The sequence below is a fragment of the Filicampus tigris genome, chromosome 15 (genome assembly GCF_054856515.1).
Source record: "Filicampus tigris isolate MCC_2025a chromosome 15, RoL_Ftig_1.0, whole genome shotgun sequence".
NCBI lineage: Eukaryota > Metazoa > Chordata > Actinopteri > Syngnathiformes > Syngnathidae > Filicampus > Filicampus tigris.
Window position 1 is genome coordinate 8,418,766 of NC_141231.1, and position 23,585 is coordinate 8,442,350.

Below are 23,585 nucleotides of genomic sequence, written 5' to 3' on the forward strand. Positions count from 1 at the left end.
ATCAGGGACATGTTTCAAGCAGTGGTTGCAAACAGTTGTCACTCCCCTTGTTGTTGTTTTCATCTGGGAAACTGAAATTAATCCACACCAAAGATTTGATTGAAGCCAGTGCTTCTTCCGTTTTTTTGTTTAACTTCGCCGCTCGTAATTGGAGTGAGGTTGGCCAGAAAAGCTAGCGGATCACGTGGCTGACTTCTGAACAAGAATCAGCAAGCTACAGTTACTTTGTTTGATTATCATTAACCTGAACATTAGAAGATGAAAACTGATAAGAAACAGCTAACAAAAAAGTACATCAATAATTCATTGTTAATTTCCGTAATTGATGATTAAGGAAATTAATGATCAATTATTGACGTCGTTAAAAGCCTGCTGGTACTCCCAACATGGTAATAAAAACGAAGGGGCTTCAAATTTAACAAGTGAAACAGGTGAACATGATCCAAGAGCCCTAGTGAATGCTTTCAGAAAGGTCCGGCGGTCGCTGGAGATAGTATTCCCCCTTCAGACGCTGCTGCATTATTTATCAAAGCAGTCTCATCGGTCAGCCCATCCAATGGCCAAGCGCCTCTTCAATCCCAAGACACACCTCAGCATTTCTCTCCGGGGACCAAGTCTCTTAAAGACATTTCGGTGTTGACTGAATTAGCATTTCCCAACTTGCCAAGAGAAGGTTGTGTTCCATAGACTGCATGATTCAGCTCATTCCATAGATAGGATCAAAAATCGCGGGTGTCCAACTCATTTTCATCACCATATCACAGTTATGGTTCCCCTCAGAGGGCTGGAATAACTGTGAAAACCATACAAGTGTGCAATCATCTCATCATACTCTATTGTTATATACAGTATAACTTACAGGTGGTCAAAGTTTTTTGCGTTACCAGCAGTCATTTGATACACACGCACGAACACACATACACACCTATTCGGTTTACTGTAAAGACCCTATCCTACTGCGCGGCAAACAATTACGCATGTTTTTGAAGGCAACGAATGTTGCGCTCACATCAGAGTTGGTCAAGGTTCGTTCAATGTCCCGAATGATCGCAAAACGTTCGCCAGATGTTTGCCTGGTTTTAGTGCTTTTTCTTGTCGCAAGGACATTTTGAACATGGTCAAAATTCCCTTGCGACAAGAAAAGTGCAGGCGAACGTGTGGCGAACGTCTTTGAACATTGATGCCATGATGACATGATGGACAGACAAATAAACAGATGGCAGAATGATGTGGAAATGAATGCCTTCCGATAGGCCCCCTAGAGCGGGTTTTGTGAACTGCAGCAGCAAGTGACCCTCTCTGCGGACACGGCGTTGCACAGAATCGCCTGCAGCTTGGTCAATTCATGGCGAGAATGTAAAGTGACTGACAGAAAAATCAACATCTTTTTTTTTTTTTCTAAAATTCTGATAGCTCTGCCTCTGGGCTCAAGCACGTTGGTAAGTGCGGCTCTGCTGAGGCTGCAGAGCTGGCTGATAAGCTGAATTTTGACACCTGTGCAGGAACTGAACCAAACTCACTTTAGGGTTGTGCATTTTCTACACTGTCAATTAAAAATGCCCTGCATTTTTCATCCATGATTTTTTTTTCTTTCTATCTTTTTCTTTTTTTTAAAGCGCAAGTCAGTTGAGAGTGACTCAACAGTGCATCTGCTGGCTGTTACCAAGTATTTCACACATAGACACGATTCTTTATGATCAATTAAACTAATCGTCATGAGCATCCCGAAAAAAAGTGTGTTAGCCAACATGTTGATGTTTTGTACATTGGATAATCTTTTTAGGCTGACGTGACGTACTTTGATTTCGGAGGCTCAAAACACAACATGAGGCCATCATTAAATACCCTCAAAGCCTTTCATCAAGTCCTGATCTCCTTTTTGGGCGCGTCAGAACCTAAGTTGGCAGCAAGTGACATCAGCATCTGAAACCGTAGTCTGGAGTCTAAAGTGTACGGGAGGTGTGATGGTCAACATGTCGCCTGTTCTGTAATCAGAGATGTGGAGGTGACAGAAGCGAGGGTTTGCGGGTAATGCGTCACATCTTTGCATTACCTCAGCGTTGTCAGTGTTGACCCGCAAGCCCAAGTTGCCCTTGTTTCGACAAGTTCATCCAATCCCCGATAGGCTCCTCTGATTTGGGGATGAGATCAAGTGACCAGTCGCATTCCAATTGTGAGACTATGTAGGTTGCACCCTCCTTGACTAATTAAATATTTAGGATGGAAATACTTTAGTTGCTCTTTTAGCGGAATAAAAATAAGAACAGAAACAAAGGGTTGCCTAAAATAAAGGATCTCAAGTTCAGCTATGCTGAAAATTACGTATAGCTGAAAACAGATTTTGTATTGATGGATAATACACACTGTGTACCTGTGGATTATGATAGGAGGCCAAAATATGGAAGCGTGGAACTGCCAATGCACATTTTTGACTGGAAAATACACTGGAACGTTAAAAACACAAAAAAATACAATGTCTGCAAGAACGCTTGAATTTCCATACATTCAAGTCCGTTCGAACGCATTGCAAAAACCTTTGAAGTGGGGCGCATAGAACATATCATTGTATTTTTTTTTTTTTATATGGTAATTCGAACATTCTTGCAGACTTTGTATTTTCTGGACTAAGTATGGCCGGAAGTGGATTTTAGTCCGGCCCACTAATCGGCCCTCATGCGTGTGACGTGGTCGGCAAATTTAATCTCAGCCTAGGTTTCTAAGGCTTCTTTCTACTCCCTCGTCGGCGCGAGCGACAACTGCCACATCGATTCACATGACCTACGCAATTGTGCTGTTGGCGAAAGGTGTGCAACACATGCCACGCACACATCAGGAATGTTTGCTGCTCTGATCGTCCATTATGTCACATGTTGCGATGACATACAGTTTCCCACAAAGGAGAGGATGCACCACGCAGCTCGTTGCTGCTGCAAAGCAAACTAGTTTGGCAGCGGCGTTGGTGTTATGTCACGTATGTGTGTGTAAAGAAGCTACTCACCCACGTTGCTCCTTAGCCGCCACCTTCCAGATCGTTTTCGCAATAAAATTAAATGCATCGTCTAGTCATCTCGGTCCCTTATATTTGTAGCAGGCACGATATCCAATACGATATTGTTGTCGCTGTCTTTTTGAAGCGACACCACCCCGACTTGGATAATGGATGGATGGAGTTTTCCTCGCTGTTTACTCTGTGTTGCGAAAGGAATACTACCCCATGCGGGAATAAAGTACATTACATGCTATGTTAAAACAAACATAGAAAACGTTTCTATTGCAAATTAAATTGGATTCATTTGTAACTGAGCAGATGTATTTTCTTCATAAGATTCAGGAGAATTCACACATGTATTGTATTCATTTCTATGCCATAGATACAATAATGGCTATAGGCCGTGTTGACATTTCCCCAACATTGGCCTTTACCTGAGATTAGTGTATCCTTGTTAAGATGATATATGGGCGCTATATTTATCCCTTATCTCACACTCTTACTCTCTTTCAGCTGCGAGACTGCTGACTGCAGGTTGAATTCTAGCTGCCTGTGTAGAAACAGGTGGCATCATAATATTAATAGGGTACTCTCAGCAGCATAGACTAATAATGGCAGACTAGACGTAAAACCAAAAGCCTTATAAGTGATGCATATTTGTATAAAGGTACTGTATGGACAGTGGGTCCTCGGTTTTCTACAGAGACAAGGTAATGCAAATTTGTGCAATAATGTGAATGCGGCGTCATTTCATGAAATCACTCGTCTTATCCTTCACAGAATTTTTCTATTTGGGGTCCTAATTTTGGATGAGCCTTCTTTTATAGAAGGCTTATTTCCATAGAATTTTTGGCATCGGTTTTACAGACTCTCCTGACTCCCACCATTCCTATTTATCTGGGCTTGGCCTACAAATACCAATTGCATATTTTTAGCCAATTCGTTTTTATTTTGTTTTATAATATGAAATCAAATACAAAACTAACAGTGACCTTTAATTGTGTTTTAATTAAATAGGCATATAAAAAATATGTACATTAAAAACTATTGGGGATAGGTTAGCGTTGTCCAAAATTATTTTTTTACAAAAATTGTGAAGTTTAAGCACTTTGTAGGTATCGCTTTCTAAAGTTAATTGACTTGCATTAGTTCATGGGGCTGAGGTGCCACATTTAATGTGGTGGATGTGCTTACGTCTCCCAGTAACAGGAAAAAGTGCTCATGATGATGTCTATTTATATTTGATGTCTCCATCCATTTTCTTCCACAAATCTGGGGTCATGTCACATGAGCAGCAACTTAAGCAGGAAAGCCCTAACTTCCCTCTCCCCAACCACTTCGTCCAGATCTTCCAGGGGGATCCAGAATCCCAAGGCGATACCAGATCAGTCAGGAGACATCTTAGCAACATGTACTGCGTCATCCCTGGGGTCTCTGACCAGTGGGAAGGGCCCGGAACACCTGATCAGGGAGGTATCCTAACCAGATGCCCGAGCCACCTCATCTGGCTCCTCTCAATGCGGAGAATCAGCGGCTCCGCTCTGAGTTTAGTTTGTACTTTCGAAAATTGTTTTTTGTCACAGCCCACAGCTTGTGACCATGGATGACTAGTAAATCTTCTTCCCTTTCACCATGACACACCGATATGAAATCTTCATCACTGCAGACACTGCACCAACCTGCCTGTTGATTTGCTGCCTCATTTTCCCTCACTCGTAAACAAGACCCCAAGATAGTTAAATTCCTTCTTCTGTCTTTATCATCATCACAGTTTGATAAAAGCAACATTTTTTTAAACCTCAGGGGGCTGTTTCAAAGCATTGCAATATTTTACTTGTATATTAATAGCAATAAATAACAATAACATACCATTTTCATAAGGAAGCAAAGTTGACATAATTGGGGGTTCAAATCTCAAATCTGTAAGAAAAGTAAAGTGTCAATTTAAAAAAAAAAACAAGCTACAAGTAAGCACTCTTTATTTTACAGTAACAATGCCTACTTTGGACAGATCCTTAAATTACATCTTCAAACAGGCACATTGATTCAGTGGCTTATATGATAAGAAATATTAGTCTATATCCCAGTGGCTTCTTGGTTCAAGCACTGCAATAAATACACGATACCTCACACAAATGCAAAACAACAACACTCATCCAAAGGGAAAATAAGTTAAAAGTGCATATAATAGCGGCATCACTCCTCGGTGTCAGAGGTCTCTAAGGGCTCCGTGTTGTGCGTCAGCATGTAGTTGTCCATGTCGATGGAGGGACAGTTGTGTATGGAGTAGCGCAGACGCTCTGCCAGCACCGCCTGGCTTGTGTATGGCGGAAGACGCAGCAGGAAGAAACACGTTTGGGCTGTCGGCAGGCCGTTGACAGGCTGCGGGAGAGATGATCATCTTTAATTGACTCACAGAAGGGAAATTCAGTAGGATCATTCAAAAGTAATGCTTTTTAAAATTATGATACATTAAAAAAAAAAATACAATATATAACAGACTTTACACCAATATGGTCGAGTGGATCAAGAGTGGTCGATATTTTGCATTTTATGGAAAATCACTGATCGACAGTAATGTCATAATTTGTCCAATCTATCAGTAACATCATTGATAGGATCCGTGATTTTTTTTAAATTAATGTACCGGTATTATATCATACATTTTTGAGGATCAAGCATCCCTTTTCAGCCCTGACTCACCCGATCGACCTTGATGATCTGGAACTTTTGCGTCATATCGGCCGGGTTGGACGGCAGCCGGGACCTGCCGGAGACGAAGCGCAGGAAGAGCACGCGTTCCTCGTTGGTGAACTCCTCTAAGCTCTGCCAGAACCAGGCCACCAGCTGGTGGCTCTCGGCGATGTCACGGTAGCGCACCAGCTTCTTCAGCGTCTCCACCGATACCTCGGGCAGGCCGCACACAAGCTGCTCCAGCTGTTGGGCGGTCAGCAGGGAGAGGAGCGGAACAGGGATGATGGCCGACATGCCCTCTCTGACCGACGCCACCTGGACAAATGACGTCGGATTTGCTTGTGAACACCAGTTGGGAGAAGTAAGCTGGGGTGAAAATATTGCAAACATTACAGTACTACTGTCTTTGCTTCAAACCTGAGAGTCCATTTCATGAAGTCTGTACTGCAGCGCTCTCTCCACGTATTCTGTGCGGTTGGAAAAGTTGAGGGAAATGTTTTGGCCTCCGGGGATCACAGGCACAAGCCTTCCGTCTGCACTGTGGGCCACGAACGAATCCAATGGGATCATCTTCACAAGGAGACACGGTAACATTCATCAAAAACGAGAGAAAGGGATTTGACAGCTTTTGTTTTACTTTTTAATTTTCCATCTACTCATCATTTCATTGACTTTTCGTCTGAGACAAAAAAAATTTTTTTGGGGTGTTGGATAAAATAATCTGTCACGTTTTTTGATTGGCATTTGAAAACCGGGGGAACAAATCGAGACATCTCACCACGTGGAAATTCTCCTCCGTGATTCCGCTGTTCTCCAAATGCAGAATGCCTTGTAAGGTGCGGAAGGTGAGGAGGTCCACCTCCTCCAGGTCAGGCTCTCCAAGTGGCATGGAGCAAAGCTGCTTCCACACCCACGGCGCCAGATGCAGGTCTAAAGGTTTCTTGGTACGGATGGCCACTGCCATCAGGATGCCCAGGAAGCGAAACTGGACCATGTGATCTTTGGAGAGAGCGGCCGGGTTCAGCAGGAACCTGTTGGGACACGAGAACAAAACTTCAGAATGGACCTTCGGAACACCGGACACTGTGATTGAGTTTGGAGAAAAGTGCACCTACCTGTCAGTGTGGCTTCCCACATCCGCAAAGCTGTTGGGCGTACGGATCAGAAGGTCCATCACGGTAGACTGCAACTCCTGCACAAATCACAACAGAATTGATCAGTTTAAGGTTGACTTAATACCAATTCTGCTAGAGCAGTTGGGTTGGACACGCTTGAAGCACTGTCATCCAAACTCAGGTGCACACCGACAACTTCCCAGTGTTGAAACTGCGAATGTTATCACCCGAATCCTGGTGTGCATCAAACAAGTGGTCCATCTTGAAGAAATGGTTTCGGCAATCACACTCTGGTAACACTGCTCTGTTTACGTATTTCCTTTAGTTGAGCATGAACACTATCACCTGCATCTCAGTGCGCACAACCAAGCAGACTTGAGATCACTTGAGAAAATGGTCTCGGAAAATGAAATAAAATAGCATTTTGTGTAGAAACCAGACTAGTGGGCCAGGGCCGCTTGAACGGGTGTGTCTGAACCCTGGTTCGCACCGACCAATCGATCAGACACTGCTTGAAGAGGAGGTCCTTGTACATTTGCCAGAATGGGATCCAAACAAGACCCACTAAAAGGGAAGTCAACCCCCCAAAAATCTTTGCAATAATATGTTCTATGCACCTTCACTAGTCTAAACATGGCATTCTGATTAATATTGTTTGTGGAATATGAGTTAAGCAGCAAAATCCACCCGTTTTTAGCCATCTCAGGAGGCGGCCATTTTGTCACTTCTGTTGGCTGAAAATGACATCACAGTTGCTCAGGGCTCAGGTAACAACCAATCATGGCTCACCTGTTTTCTGAAGCTGAGCCATGACTGCTTACCTCATATTCCGCAAACGCAATATTCATAAGAATGCCATGTTTTGACCAGTGGGCATATTCTTGTAAAGAAAACGTTTGGGTCGACTTCCCCCTTCAAGGAATGGCTTTTGTGTGGGATAGTGAACTCTGGAACAGTTCGGTTGACTTCAACTCCCAAATTTAAAATGCCACTGAAAACCAGCGTGTAAACATTTTGGACTCGAGCGTTGTTATGTGTGTGCGCATTTTTTTTCTTACCTGGCACATCTCCGTAATGGTGTCGTCAAACACTCCGCCGGCGTCATCCGCTCCCTCGCCGACGAGCTTGACCTTCCATGCTCGGGACGGTAGTCGCAGCTCCGTAGGGTTCAGGCTTACCACTTGCTTGGCAATTTGCACAAAGATGGGCTTGCTGGAACGCCCTCTGCACGTTGGTTAGGGACAAACACAAAAGCATCGTGAAATTCTCGTATTGCAGCTGACTAATGTAAAAGACTAGTCTAGGTAACTTCCTAGTAACTTCTAAATTCAACCGACAATTGTATGTACCTTGTGGAAATACGTTTCACAGTGATCTGTGGCCCGTACGTTTTTCCTTGGGTCATAGTTCTGCCAATGGATCGCACCAAAGGCAGAGTGTTGACTTTAGGTGATAGAAGACCTCTGAGCTCACCACGGACAATAGCTGTTGTCCCCGAACTGTACCTCGAAGTAGACACCTGAATGGAGACCAAAAAAAACAGTGAAGACTGGATACAGCAGCGCAGGGTTGGGGGAAAAAATATCAATACTGTGATACGATCGCAACGCAGCACATTATAATGCAGGGGACGGACGCATATAGCGATGTTAATTTGGTATGTCTCACAGGAGTGGGACAAAATCTCAGTATCATGACATCCTGCATCGTTATTTCTCATGGAACAGTATCATTTAGGGGAGAAGTACCGCGATACGGCACAACGCTAAATCAATTAGGGGTGAGCCAAAACATTGATATCACACTATAACAAATTATATTTCTCATGGTACGGTCTCATTTAAGGCAGGGACAAAATATGTGTTGTACGATACCACTTATCGAATACGGTAATGTGTCATTTAAATATGAGCCAAAATATTGATCGAAATATTGGTTCAGGGTCATTTAGAGAAAGGATAAAAAAAATGACATCACAAATGATTTTATCTCTATATGAAGGCAATTGTGATAATGTACCTTGACAGTATCACTTATAGCCCCCACCCCAAACATATACCATCAAGTTAAAGTTCTTTTTACAATATACTGTATGAGTATAAAGTGTAAGGCACTTATCATAGTACAAGTGAATCTGCAATTTCTGCCCCGACCAAACTATGAATTATCATAGATGTTTTGGATTTTTATTCCCCCAAATATATTGATTTAATCCAGATGGTCTGTATTGTTGGCAAACAAATCATCATGCTCCCATCCTGACACCAGAGGGTTTTTATTCCCTTCTTCGTAAAGGTCTAATATGAAACATGATTACCATATTCTTGGCATCCAGGTTTAGCAGCCGCCACGACTTATACACGAGATCAGAGAAGTGGTGCAGCACCCTGAGGCGCATGCTGAGCAGTTGAGGGCTGCAGCCTTTCAAAGTGTTGTATTGGGGAGGGACACACTGCGGAAGACCTAGCTGGAATTTTCCAGAAGCACCTACAGAGGATTTTTATGTTAGTATCAAAGCTGAACTATTAGCGAGCCGCGGGAGTGTGTGAGGTTTTAAACCTGAGGTTTTAACGGAGGTAGAGGGCGTGGTCCACGCCGAGCTGTGGCAGCGGCCCGCCGAGATCTGTCGAATGTTCTTCCCCTGGAGAGACGTCACCAGTGTGGGCTCTTTCACCGGGTTGGAATGTCCCAAACCAAGCTGGAAAATGCATGAGGGAGAGCACCAAACTTTATGAGCTTAACATAAAATTTTAAAAATGTATTAAAAATACGACTGGCCACTGTAGTTATATTAGCCTTCCTGCTAGATACAAAGCAACATTTTTACACCAATTTTGTAAAGAGTTAATCTATTGTTGCATTTTTTTTTCATAAATATAATTTGGCCCTCGGTGGACTTTAGACAATGGGACAAGTTTCATAAAGTTTACCTGTCCGTCACTATTGCAGCCCCAGGCATAGACGTCCCCGGTGGAGGACAGGGCGAGGGCGTGTTCACAGCCCAGGGCCACGTCCTCTATGAAGTGTCCATCTAGGGCCGGAACCACCTGAGGACATGACTTGTTCTTGAGCATGGAGTCCGGCAGGCCAATCAGACGCTCTGTTAGATGAACAAATCAGAATCATCTTTATTGGCCAAGTATGTAAAACACACACATGGAATTTGTCCCAGGTAGTAAGAATGAAACAACAATATATACAAATGCATGCATGGTATTGTCTTTATATTCAATTTACCTTGTCCAAATGTGTACACATGTCCATCGGAGGCCAAGGCAACAGAGAATTGAGTTCCACAGCTGACCTTTTTTATTCCTTTATTACACAGCTGCTCCACTTTCTGAACACATGCACGACAAACACATGTAAACACTGTGAATTGGATTTTTCAAAACTTTGGTGTCGAGGCCCAAAATAGGCCAAAATAGTTCGACTATCATTACTTTGACTGCATTCCGCATTCCCACAAATAAATATCAGCATCCCAAAAATGAATGTTTCTTAAATATTATATAGGAAATTAAGTGGTAATTTTCTGAGAAAAATCTTCTCATTTTAAATGAATTGAATTTCATTTTATGAGGATAAAGTTGCAATATGGGGAACAAAGTCAATCTAATGAGGATGAGGGGTAATATGAGGGAAATATTGCTTTAATGAGAATAACGTTAGGGGAAAAAAAACAATTTAACAAGAATATATCTTATCATAATATGATGTGAAAAAATATTTGTTCAGATATGAAGTTGTAATTTTACCAGAATTTTGTTGTAATATGAGAAAAAAGTTTCACTTTTAAAGGAATAAAATCATATGAGAATGATGTAATATTATGAGGACAATGTTGTACTTGAACTAGAAAAACGTTGTGAGGATAGGTGCCTCTAATTAGTTCCTTTAGTTGTTATACCAGTTCATAGACACCATCAATGTCACACGGACATCAGACTTGACTACTGAGCCCGTTTGTGGCGAATCAACACAGCAGCACCTATTGCTGTCCCTCGGATAAATTCTAAATTCAAGTGTGGAGTCTCACCACATGTTGTAAATGAATACCTACGTGCAGTGTTAAAGATGATCGTACATTTTTGTGGAAACATCATCTTTAACAACAATTTGTGTTCCTCTAGATGTGTTCTCCACGTTCCTAGGAACAATGCAACCTATTTGCCAAGTTGGACATTTTACTAAAAATTGAGCGTCCGTTATTTGTCATCCATCGGCAGCGTGGGATACCCTTCCATCGTCCATCATTCGCCTTTTTTCCGGGGGGTCTAATAGGCCAGTATGGACGATATTTGAACAGAATTAGTGACTCACTGCGCTTTGGAAGCCTGTTCACAGCCTGGTCCATCACTCAAATCTGTCCCCCAAGCAACAACAACTCACTAATTTCCTCCACGCGGCCATCGAAGCCTTGCCGCGAAAAATAGACTAATGACAGACTGCAGACGAACGGCGGACTATGCTTAGTCCGTCTATTTTTGAATTTTTCCCGTCATTCGTCAACCGTCAGCAAAACGGGCGTCCGTCAGTGACGGATGGACGGACCAGCTCTGCTCATTTGTTCCACTCAGTCTGCTATCCACTTTGGTTGTATCGCTACCTTTTTTGCGTATTTGCCATTTTTATTTTGCTTTAAAGTCAGTATTCACTTCACTTAAAGCGGTAGTCGACCCAAACATATTTTATTCCAGAATATGTTCTATGCAGGCCCACTAGTTGAAATACGGCATTCTGATGAATATTGCATTTGTGGAATATACTGTAAATTAAGCAGCAACATGCACCCGTTTTTAGCCATCTCAGGGGGTGGCAATTTTGTCACTTCTGTCTACTGAAGATGACATTGAAATTGCTCAGGGCTCAGAAAACGACCAATCACGGCTCATCGGTTTTCTGATTCTGATTCAGTCAAAGCGGGTGGATTTCGCATATTCCACAAATGGAATATTAATCAGAATGGCACGTTTAGACTAGTGGGCCTGCATGGAACATATACTGCAATAAAATGTTTGGGTTGACTTCCCCTTTAAATTGTAATACACAGTGAACACCCGGTTATTGCAGGGGATACATTCCAGACCCTGCCGCTATAGGATACAATGACGTGAACTGCCTTTCCCACATGCAAGGTCATTACAGTAGGTAGACTGTTATCAACATACCTGCGGGTAATATTTTGCTGTTGATGAACCAGTCCCCAATTTTCCGTAATCTCCATCTCCAAATGCCCATACAATCATTCCGTCCGCAGACAAGACCAGAGTGTGGTTGAGACCACACGCCACCTGAGAAAATATTACCATTCATGCCATTTCATTCATCTGCAATGTTCAGAGCCAAGCAAAAGGTTTTTACCTGTCCTACATGGTAACCCTCCAGTGCAGCCACCCTCTCCGGCAGCATCTTGTTGGATGTTGACCGTTGACCCAGACGTCCGGATTCACCGCTACCGAAGGTAAACAGTTTCCCGTCGGAAGTCACCACGGCGGAATGCCGGAAACCACACGCGAGCTGTAACGAGGAAGAAACGATTTTTTCAGTAAAAGACAATTTTAGACATACTTGGGAATTATATGCTCTTCACCTGAACGATGTCTTCCCCCTGCAATGCCTCAATTTGTTTGGGTCTTCTCTGCCTTTCGGTGTTGCCGTGCCCTAGTTTCCCGAAATCGCCATCCCCCCAACTGAACACCTCCCCTGTCTCGGTCAGCGCCATGGAGTGTCCGTCTGAGCCGCAGGACGTCACCAGCTGGGTCACCACGTAACCTGTACACAAATAGAAATGTATGTAATTTCTCATATTGTTGCTGGTGGTACTTATTAACTGAACTGCAAAGGGAACAAGGTAATAACTGGCGTGGAGGCCTTTAGTTGACAAATTGATTTGAAAAAATCCATAGTTTTCATGAACATAACATACAAAAACTCTCCGTTAAAATCAGTGATGCGGCTTCCCTTCCATTAAAAAAACAAATCCTTAAGGAACATCTGTTGACAAAGCATACACTAAATATCATCAATAATACACACGTGCATGTGCACACATTTTCTTAACCCAAGTTATTGTTAAGTGTCCCTAGGTCCCTTGAAAAACGCTACAGTAATATTGAAAAACATGAGCAATCGACCCCCCTTATAAAGTTGATAATCTCTTATATTAAGTTTAACCTACAGACATACCACAAACTACGATTTTAAAGTCAGTGATATGTCATTTGAAACTCATCCTACAGCATAACCCTTAAAAACAAACGGCTTCCAGATTATTTGATTGAAAAGAAATATGCACCGAACGCATTTACAGTAAATGTGCAGTAAAGACTCTGTGACTTCCTTTAACAACCCAGGCTAAATTTAGCTCCTCCCTGACATACAAGGCTTGTCTCAGTCGCATCCCTTCAGCATAACTCCTTGACACCAATGAACTACCTTCCTATTTAGACGGTGCTTGGGCACCATGTTAGGATCCTGCTAACATTTTGAAATCATGAGTATTTTCACACATTTGACTTTGATTGTCAATTTTATGTCAAGGTTTTACCTTGAAAAGCGCAGATAATAGTAGGGACATATAAATCATCAGAATTTCCTTGTCCCAGCCTTCCATACTGTCCTTCCCCAACAGCTAGCACGGCTCCATTGGACTGAAGCAGGAAAGTGCAGTTCTGACCGCACACCACCTAAAAGACAGCCAAAAGGGGATATAGGAACTGCAGTCATTGAGGGTGGGTGTCTTGCAAATGGTACAGTACATTACCTGTTGTGTCTGGAGCAGAGAGGGCGCTAATGTAGGCGTCATGGGGTTGGTCCCCATTCCTGCCAGCTGTCCATAACGTCCGTTGCCCCACAGGTACACTTCACTCTTTCCCCCTCGCTGCCAGTCCTGTGGAAAAGTGGTCCATGAGATCTCCAGTTAAGTTTAAAGTATATTAATCAAAGAGGCAAAGGAGTAGTGTCTTCCGCTTGGATGTGAACACGGCTCTATTGATTTTAAAAACTTGCTAACATGACCTTACGAGAATCGATCCCATGTCTGACACCAATTTTCACGGAGGAATGTCATTGGAATCTGGTATGTTGGAGGAGGGAAACATCTCAAACATGATAGTGGCCCTCGAGGACCGGATTTTGGATACCTCTGAATTCAACCCTGGTGTCCAGAGTTGATCTACCTGTCCAACGCCCTTGCGAAAGAGACAGCTTTGTCAACTATGCATTCCACATCTGACACCATTTCCCATGGAGGGAGGGGAGGAAAAACATTAACCCAGTTTTATACACTGATTTAAAGATTTGCCTGCACCTTAGTCAGGCGAAAAAATTCAACTCAACTATAAATTCTGTTGTCGACACCCACAAACATGCACAGAGTGCGAAATTTGCTGATAATATCTGCACTGCCAGTCTAAATGATAACTTTATATTTTTAGTATTTAAACTGTAGTATTTAAAGTTGGGGTCGATGTTGTGTCGAATACGTGTGAATATTTACTTTGCAAATCAGTTTACTTATTACTTACGCTCCAAAAACATTAAGTTAGGGGCAACTATGCTCCTAGTACAAAAAAAAAGTGTAAAGTCAAGTAAAACTACAACACAGATTTGAATCCCAGTTAATTAGGTTTAAAAAAAAAAAAACCTAACCAATACCCAGGACAAAAACCATCACTTTTTGGTGTGGAAGCTAGGATAGGTTTAACAGGCAATGATGTCAAATTAACGGTACCCATCCCACACTTCAAATTTTTACACATCCCTACCCTCCTTTTGACTGGGTTTCCCCATACTGAGTGTCCAGAAATCTTGAAACTGTCCCTCCCACTTGTGACAAGAATTTTCAAAAAGGTTATAATATATGATTACCTCCGGTCGGACGGTTGCCCAGGACATCAGCTGTTCATCCATCCTGAAGCTCCATTTGCTATTGTCCTAAGACATATCACAAGTGTATCAATAGCCAATTGAAATGACCCACTGAATATTGACATGATATTGTCATCTGCGTGTAATAAGGTGAATTGTCTCCTACCAGGGCCTTTGAGATTTCATCCTCATCCCCCTCCTCAAACTCTGGAACCGCAAAGGTCACTGGAAAGACAATGCCGCTGGCAATAGCCTCAGCACTGCGCACGGTAGTGGCATAGGTGGCGAGCCAGCTCCACTCGGCCAGGCAAGTTTGGGCATTGGGGTTGGCGTGATGCGGTGGGCACGGGTAATGGCACAGGTGCTCCTCTAGGGACAAACCGACGGCGAGGGAGGCCAGGCTCTGCAGGAAGGCACTGTGGACCAGTTGGTCACCGGCAACCACGTGGGCCTGCATAAGGAAGAGATGGCCAAAGTCACCTGGATTGATAAGATGCAAACATGCATCTGAAGCGGGGGCAAACATATCAACAATCAGGCTAAAACTGAGCATTTTCCCTTACTTGTAATATGTGTTATAAATAATATGAAAGCGTTTTGAGATCATAATTTGTGCTATATTTAAACTATTAATACAGGCAATAAAAAAAAATAAAAATAAAAAAATAACCAATACCCCCATTTGGGGTGGGGCATCAATTACTTGCAGTATTTACTATTTGTGGCAGGGCTCTGTCCCTATCCCCTGATGTTTATCAGGGGTTGACTAGACTGGTCTGGATGACCTGTGGCACAATGCTACCTCTCACAGGTCAGTCTTGGTACTACGACAGCCAACTGGTTCAGGCGGCGGAGGCTGACAACTGTCGGCATTCAGTATAGATGTGTGGTGCATTGTGTTGAATACCTGGAGGCCACCACACACTTTAAGAGAAGCAGGAACACACTTGCTGGTTTTTATTTATTATTATCATTTTTTTTTAAATCAGCCAAGAAATGATGTCAGTATGTGTGTATAGCTTGCTTTAAATGTTGTGAGGTTTTGTTACCCTCTCGTAGGCATACTGCTCCTGAAGCAACAGGGGCAGCCTCTCCAGCAGCACTGCTAAACAAGGAGCCCGATGCAGACCCAGGATGCTCTGGCTTCTAAGGACCATGCGGCAGGAAGCCAGCACGTGATTCTGACTGATCCAGTCGGGGGTGCAGCAGATCAACAAGACATCCTGGGTGGGGAACAAATGTGACTGGCAAGTTAAGCAATCATCATCTCGAATGGAAATTCACAAGTAAAACTCCCTTGAGACAATACATTTCAGAATTCCACCAAATATTTTGGGAGAGGTTGCAAAAAAAAACAAAAAAAACAATATGCCTATTTTTAGAATGTGGGAAGAAGCCAGAGTATCCGGGGAAAACCCCAGAAGATGAAAATTTTACGTTTAGCTGAGATTCAAACCGAAAACCTTAGACTGTGATACAAACATGTGAACCACTAGCTCACTATGATGCGTACATTAACGTTTATAAATCATAAATGATCCAAATTACCTTTGACCTCCCAAAACAGGCGACGACACCCATTTTGGGGATCCACGTAGTACTGACGACTGATCCCAAACCTGTAACTGTCTGTAACACCGAACCATCCTGCAAGCACACACATAACACTCTTATGAAAACTACAGTGAACCCCCACTTCAGCATATTGTGATTTATCTTTCTTTCCCTCGCTACGTCACAGATTTTTAAGTGGTTGTTTTTTATGGGTTTTTAGAGTATACAGAAAAGTCGACATTTTAGAGTTGTGCGGCTAAAGTGCAGTACCATTTTGTGCCGCAGCATGCCAAGCGACACTGATCTTGACTGGATGTATATGCAGCACAATTAAGAGGAGAATGACGAAGCAGAGAAGGTCCCCTACTAAGTAGCAGTTGTTTGCCAGGTCATAATTATTGTAATGTCTATGCTAATTTCCATATGCCCATCTATGACCTTATATGGTTTGGTAAGAACAGTTTGGTATTCAAATATACACTGATTATTTCTCTTTTATTTTATGTGTCAGTTTTCAAGTAAAATTCAACTTGGATTGACAATAAAATGTTGTAGCAAGCACGCAACATAACTTGTGTTTGAAGTATGTGGGAGGGGAATTAAAATGATAAAACATTTAATATGGTCTATACATCACAGAATTTATCGTGCATGGGTCTTGAACATATCCGCTGCAATAAACGGTGGTTTGCTATATGTATTGTTTAACTGCAGCAGTGACTCATACTCTCCGACCTGTAAGGACCAAATGTTGAGCAGCCCCCCTATCCCTCCAGAAACCAGAGCCAGACCGCTGGAGCAAAACGAGAGGGACTTCACCGCTGTGATGTGACCGAGAAGGACAAACACGCACTTTGCACTCTCCTAAAACACAACAACCTTGCTGTTAAAATCTTGACATTAAATATTATTTAGATATAAAATTGACTAAATATACCATGACACTGGAGCTTCTATGCTCTCTCAAAGAACTGTTCGGCATGGTTGGCAGAGGCACAGCGGCACTTCCTTGTGGCAATGTCCACACATGCACAGAACCATTCTGACAACCTCTGTAAGGACAAGAGTTACAGTAAAAAAAAAATATTTCCACAAATAGTGAAATTCTCAATGGGAATAGGGAGGCATATATTTGGGGGACTGAGTGGCATTGCTTCCCCAAACATTAACATGGATCCACACAACATTGTGACGACGTCCGGACCTACTGGAACACTCACGAACAATCGTTCAAGTGGAAATCAACCCAAACACATTTTTTTTTTCAAGAATATGTTTAACTAGTTGAACCACGTCATTCTGATTACAGTGCGTTTGTGGTATTTGAGTTAAGCAGCAAAATCCACCCCTTTTTAGCCATCTCAGGGGGCGGCCATTTTGTCACTTCCATCGACTGAAAATGACATCACAACTGCTCAGGGCTTAGGTAATGACCAATCACGGCTCATCTTTAGAAAACAGGTCAGCCGTGATCGGTTTTTACCTGAGCCCTGAGCAGGTGTGATGTCATTTTGAGTCGACAGAAGTGACAAAATGGCCGCCCCCAGAGATGGTTAAAAACGGGTGGATTAACACTTATGTGGTAAGACTCCAAAATGTAACTAACTTGAGCAATTTTTGACGTGCTGCTGCTTTAGTGAGAATCCGAGTTCAAATAGGATCAACAAATTATCAGATTAACAACCCGAGGAGATGAAACTCACGCCGCCATCATGAGCATGGGGTCCGGGGCTCGGCCGGCAAGCGGGCACCACTCGGCGACGTTGACCATGCCGGAATGCGCGAGGGAGTGGAACGTCACCCAGGCGCCGCCTGAGTGTCCCAGGATCTTCACCACCTCCGACCTGCCCAGACAGAGCAGCAGATGCCCCGTCGGATCCCACTTGAGGGAAGTGACACCATCCTGCATGTACAATTCAACCTCAGATGAGATAACACATTCAGATTTTTTTTTTTTTTTACTTTAAAGCAGAGGTGGAGAATCTTGTTCCCATCAGGGAACAGTTCAGTTTTTATGAATACAATTTGTGGGTTTCCCACCTCTGCAAGTTAATTATACTGTAGCCTCACCTGGTAGACAGACAGCAACACTAAGGGCTCATTCTCAAAGGTCTCAGTAGTCGCCAAAAGGACTTTTCCACTTGGGTAACCGACTGCAAATGGTTTTTCGTCACTGTGCCATGCCACACACTGCGGAGCTGGAAAAGAGCAGAGGACCGGAACACCCCATCAAATATATTGTAGGAATTTTACATGTCAAGATATACACTGGATTTTGGTGGAATACACAAAAAAACGTTTGGATTACAGTGCTAGATTTAATTAAATAGTGGTTTTGCTCTTGGACACCTCGCTCCAATAGATAGACAACGCGCCCTGCGATTAAGACACATAAACACCTTCCTCAAAAATGCACCTCTTGTGTCTCATCAGGAAAAACAAAGGACAACTGTGACTGCCTGCTTTCATAGAAGCAATTAGTAACTGCTAAACTCATTTGAACCCTGTCATGAGGAAAGCAGCACAGAAGGAGTCTCTAATTGTAGATCTTACTGAAAACAACTTAATCCACCATTTTAGTTTAACTTGTCAGCTATTTACTGTTTTACTAACCTGATTCTCTTCAATGAGGTGCTGGGCTGAAGGGGTCACAGGGAGTCCGTTACTTCTACACTATGTGTCCAGAGTTGTTTAACCATTATAATTGTGCAATCTCCTTTGCACAATATTATCTTATTGGAGGTGTTGCGCTGACTTGACTAATCATGTATTTTAACAAAGTTAAACCACACATTTGATTGTGCCACAGCGCCCGGCAGCACACTGTTCTTCTTCGTTGGTGGTCGACTGAGGCGCCTAAAACACGCATTAACATGACGTTGCACTTCCGTGTCAATTCAAAATTCAATCGCATGTTGCACCATTTTATTAACATTTAAAGCATCCTAAATAATATCCATGTAATATTTCCAGGACTTAAAAAAAATATATATATATTTTTCAAGGACCTGCGAATTGCCTTTTCAATTTCCATTAATTTTCCAGAATTTCATGAGCATACAAAGCTTGTACACAAGATAATCTTCAATACTGCGCATAGCCCTCCCACCTTATGCAACTATTTTGTTTTCATGTCGGTTACATGTTTTACATGCAGAGCCCTTGACTCAGATTCATCTTTTATTGTCTGCAGCAAAATGAAAGAAACTCACCATTGCAATACTTTTGGAGGGGAACACGAACATGGACAAACAAAACATTATGGAGCATCACAAACCAGACTCTACCTGAACACTAATAGTCTTAAAAGTTGCCATCTCCACAGAATATAAGATAATCTTGAATACTTTGCAGCCAACTCATTTAAGTTTCTACGCATTAATTTACCTAAGACACCACCTCATCATAGGTGCTGATGTCTTGGGTATCAACAGAGTTAAAATGGGCTTTTAAAAAATGGTCAATTACTCTGTCCCAACTATTAAGAAGGGGAATCACTGTACATAAACTTTAGTGTCTGTGTCTCCTCACCCTCCATCCTGTAGCAGTGGGTGAGCTCGGTGGTCTTCACAAGCAAGTCGAGTTCCTGCATGGTGACACGCAGCCAGCAGAGAGAGCCGTCCAGCCGTCCCACCAGCAAGCTCTCGGTGGGTCGGACTTTGTAAGCCTCGGGCTGATCAAGAAGCCACAAGCTAAATGCTGCGGCCCAACACAGCGCCGTGACCCGGGATGACTGAGCCTCCGTGTGACAGTGAGAGCCTGCAGATAGCCAGAAGACACACAGCGATCGATGATCAAATACCCTAAACAGATTTTTGTTGAGTTTTGATGAGGATGAATTTTGGTCGTCTATTTATGCTTAGTAATCTTAGTTTCTAATTCGCTACTACTGAGGAGACAAAAAAAAGGCCCTGACGTTTACCTCTGATGTTCATGATGGTGATGTGTTTGTTCTCCGGGGCAGCCAGGAAGTCTCCGCCAGTGCTCCAGTACACGGGTGATGACATGTGATGACATATGACTGCCCTCTCTGAGCTTGTTCTGTCTGTTTTACTGCAGAGAAGAAGGTCAATGAAAGTATTGTCGTTTTTTTAGTGTGATAGCACCACAGAACACTATCAGTGATGGAAAAAAAGTGTGACTGAAACCATAGAAATGGAAACCATAGACTTTACAGTTAAATAAGAAAAGGTCCGGATACTCAGTATAACATGAGCAATACAGTAAAACAAACTGACTAGAGAAATAACTATTAGAAGTAGGGTATAAATTATTGATCAATTCAAATGTATTCATCATAATAATTTTTTTTTTAAATACTTATTTTTGGTTGCCTCAACCCCACTGATGTGCACTGCTTACAATAACGACATGGCTGCGAACACAGAGGAGTTAGTTTCGGAAAGGACATTTAGAGTTTCCAACAACATTTAGCAACTTTTCTGGCCCATCCTGTGACTAAAAAAAAAAAAAAAAAAAAAATAGCATCTTATTTTCCTCACTAAGAAACAGACAACATGAGGAACAGGAATAATTTTCATTGTTTTGCATATGAGAAGAAAGGAGCTTGGTGGAAGGCAATTACGGGATGGCGGAATATTGTATGTAGTTATAATGTGCAACATTAGAAACATAGGAAAACATTTTTTAAGAGGAAACGCTTATTTTCACATTATATGTAAATTTTAAAAAAAAGTTTGTCTGTGAAAGATGATAGAAGTTAATGCTGGGGAAACTATGCTCCCTAAAAATGTTTTGGAGCTTGTCTGGTATGAAAAACAGAATCATCTTTATTACGTTGAAAACAAAAATAATTGCTCTCTGGTAGGTGGAGTCACTCTAGGCATTCCGCAAAAAAAGACTACTGTGTAACAAAATATACATCTCAGACAGAAACAAACATATAAAGTACAAAAAGAGTCATTTGCAATATAAAATGTGCGATAATACTGATCAAATTGTGCAAATGATGCAAGTGACAGAGCAAGAACGATGAATACGATAATAATGACACTACAGAGACATATAAAAGTGTCACTAACAAATTACACGTCAACTGAAAAAGAAGTTAATGGCAAGTGGAATGAAGCTATTGGAATGTCTGTCAGTTTCGATCTACATTGTTTGGTAGCCTCTACCAGAGAAAAGAAAAATGTGAAAAAACTAAGAAAGTACTAGCGTGGAGTACTGAGGCGACCAACTTGATTTGATCAGGAGGAATAAAGCAAATCCCAGAAGAGGAGACACTTTTTGTTTTAAATGTCATTGTCATTTGCGTTTTCTATTTCATACTGTAAGAAAATCGATCAAAATTGGATTTTTAAATATTTTTAGGCTGTAATGCCCAGCTCTGATCACAACTTAAGACTATTAATACAAGCAATACTTGTTAAATGTCAGGCATCCAAAACGGATGAGTAGTTTTTTAAACTATTTAAGTTTTCTTGCAACTTTGTACAACTTCTATTACCTGGTTATGCAGGAGAAGGTGGTGTGCAACTGGGCGTTGTTCTCACTGATGCTCCACAGCTGCACCACTTTATCCTGGGAGCAAGTAGCCAGCAGGCTCTGCTCACTGTTCCACAAACAAGTGGCCACCTAAACAACACAAAAAAATAACAACCCAAATTCTCTCCCACTCTCAAGATTCACTTGCACGATTCAATTCCACTATCTCTTTGTCGCTTCCACGCCCTCGGTCACCCACACACACCTTATTATAGTGTCCTTCCAGCCTCCTGACAGGACATTTGCGCAGATCGCCGGCGAGGTCGCTGTAGGTCTGGGCTCTTCCGGGTCCGTCCCGCCCTGTTGCGGCCAAAGCCTGCACCAGCCGCCGTGCCGCCCACTGGCGGTGTTGGCTGCTCAGCATGGCGGACAGGACGCACGCCGCCAGAGCGTTGGCCAGCTCGAGAGGGCCCACTCTTGTGCCACGGTGCCCGGAGAGGCAGGTGGAAGACAGCCCCTGGTGTCCTGCATCTTGGTTGGAAAGATTCAAGTATTTATTTCCATTGTATTTGTTATTATTTATCCATACATCCATTTTCAGTGCTTGTCCTCATTAAGGTGGCGGTCCATTGATGAGTTGATGCCATAGTGGGCCCACATTTAGAGGACATGGGCAATAAAGCATTGCAATTTAGCGTCACCCATTTGTCGAGGATGACAGTTTAAAATTTGGCAGATCCCCTGTGCGAGCCGTCAGAATTCACACCCAAGGGGGTCCCACTTGGAGTGAGGAGGTGGTCATGCTTGAGATCCCTAAAATATATGAAAAATGTTCCTAAGAATAGACGAGCTAGCAAAAATTAGTGTGTTTTTGGGTATAAAAATGCTCCCAAATGTGATTAATACGTTGGAAGAATAATCACAATCACAACAATTCCAAATATAGTAGTACCTAGACTTACCCGTTTAATTTGTTCCATGATCACGCTCATAAATCAAATCACACATACCTCAAATCAACTTTCCCAACTGAAATGACCGGAAATGCCATTAATCCATTCATACCCCCCAGAAATATCAACATTTTTTTAAAATAACTAAAAAATATGAGCTTACCATTCATCAGTTTAAATAACTCACCATGAGTCTCGTGTTCAGCCTTGTCAGCACTGTAGAAATGGGCACCCTTCTCGGTGAGCAAAGCCACAAGGCTCTGCGTGACCAGAAAGGATGCCGGGTGCTCGCCACAGTCTCTCATCGGCTGCTGTTGCTGCTGCTGCTGCTGCTGCTGCTGCGTCACAGCAGACACCAAACTGACTGTTAGGCATGTTCGCTGCTGTGCTTCACTAGTGGAAATGTGCACTCCTGTAGCTGCTGCCATCAAATCCTACAAGAAGCAATGGAGGGAAATTTGTATTAGAGAACATTAACAATAAATAATCAATGAACGGTTGATTCTCCTAGCAACACATATTTATATATTCGTAGTTTGTTTTTCATTTTAGCAAAGTTTATTCAAATATACACATTTTAATGTAGTAAATAAATGTATGTTAGAGTTTGTTTGTTTTAATCCTAACCATGTTAGTATTTTTAAAAAAATGTAACTGAACTTCTTATTTTAATTATACTTAATTGGAGGGCTAATTATTGATCCAGAATGCATTTAAATCATTATATCAAATGTAAAAAAAAAAATGAATGATTTAGAAAAAAAATACATATATTGTTTCATTTAATAGAAACAAAAAGTATTTTATATTTACATACTTATACAGACATATGAAAATATACAGTGTATAAAAGATATAGTGCAAGTATATTGTAAAACAAATTTATAGTGCAAATACGCCAATAAATATAATAATCAATGACTAATTTTTAAAAGTCATCTTTTTTTTTAACTTTATTTT

At 42.1% G+C, this 23,585-nt stretch overlaps 1 protein-coding gene across 6 annotated transcripts in view; it reads right to left on the reverse strand.

The window, feature by feature from the left end:
* Positions 1-4,951: 4,951 nt before the first annotated feature.
* The window catches only part of LOC147135329 (putative E3 ubiquitin-protein ligase HERC1), a 56,214-nt gene continuing 37,580 nt past the window's right edge, over positions 4,952-23,585 (reverse strand). For all 6 annotated transcript variants that reach the window (XM_086053067.1, XM_086053070.1, XM_086053068.1 and 3 more), the window contains 29 exons: positions 22,813-23,059; positions 21,938-22,203; positions 21,695-21,822; positions 20,147-20,277; positions 19,756-19,983; positions 18,295-18,422; positions 17,928-18,127; positions 17,162-17,276; positions 16,960-17,088; positions 16,219-16,317; positions 15,720-15,893; positions 14,837-15,121; positions 14,671-14,736; positions 13,565-13,690; positions 13,349-13,487; positions 12,392-12,573; positions 12,163-12,318; positions 11,970-12,092; positions 10,036-10,138; positions 9,729-9,898; positions 9,358-9,496; positions 9,116-9,285; positions 8,148-8,317; positions 7,857-8,022; positions 6,799-6,875; positions 6,462-6,714; positions 6,101-6,253; positions 5,693-5,998; positions 4,952-5,371 (listed from right to left, as the gene is read on the reverse strand). In XM_086053067.1, coding sequence (XP_085909193.1) covers positions 5,186-5,371; positions 5,693-5,998; positions 6,101-6,253; positions 6,462-6,714; positions 6,799-6,875; positions 7,857-8,022; positions 8,148-8,317; positions 9,116-9,285; positions 9,358-9,496; positions 9,729-9,898; positions 10,036-10,138; positions 11,970-12,092; positions 12,163-12,318; positions 12,392-12,573; positions 13,349-13,487; positions 13,565-13,690; positions 14,671-14,736; positions 14,837-15,121; positions 15,720-15,893; positions 16,219-16,317; positions 16,960-17,088; positions 17,162-17,276; positions 17,928-18,127; positions 18,295-18,422; positions 19,756-19,983; positions 20,147-20,277; positions 21,695-21,822; positions 21,938-22,203; positions 22,813-23,059 — 4,815 coding nt within the window. In that variant the 3' untranslated portion in view covers positions 4,952-5,185. The remainder of the gene's footprint in view (positions 5,372-5,692; positions 5,999-6,100; positions 6,254-6,461; positions 6,715-6,798; positions 6,876-7,856; positions 8,023-8,147; positions 8,318-9,115; positions 9,286-9,357; positions 9,497-9,728; positions 9,899-10,035; positions 10,139-11,969; positions 12,093-12,162; positions 12,319-12,391; positions 12,574-13,348; positions 13,488-13,564; positions 13,691-14,670; positions 14,737-14,836; positions 15,122-15,719; positions 15,894-16,218; positions 16,318-16,959; positions 17,089-17,161; positions 17,277-17,927; positions 18,128-18,294; positions 18,423-19,755; positions 19,984-20,146; positions 20,278-21,694; positions 21,823-21,937; positions 22,204-22,812; positions 23,060-23,585) is intronic.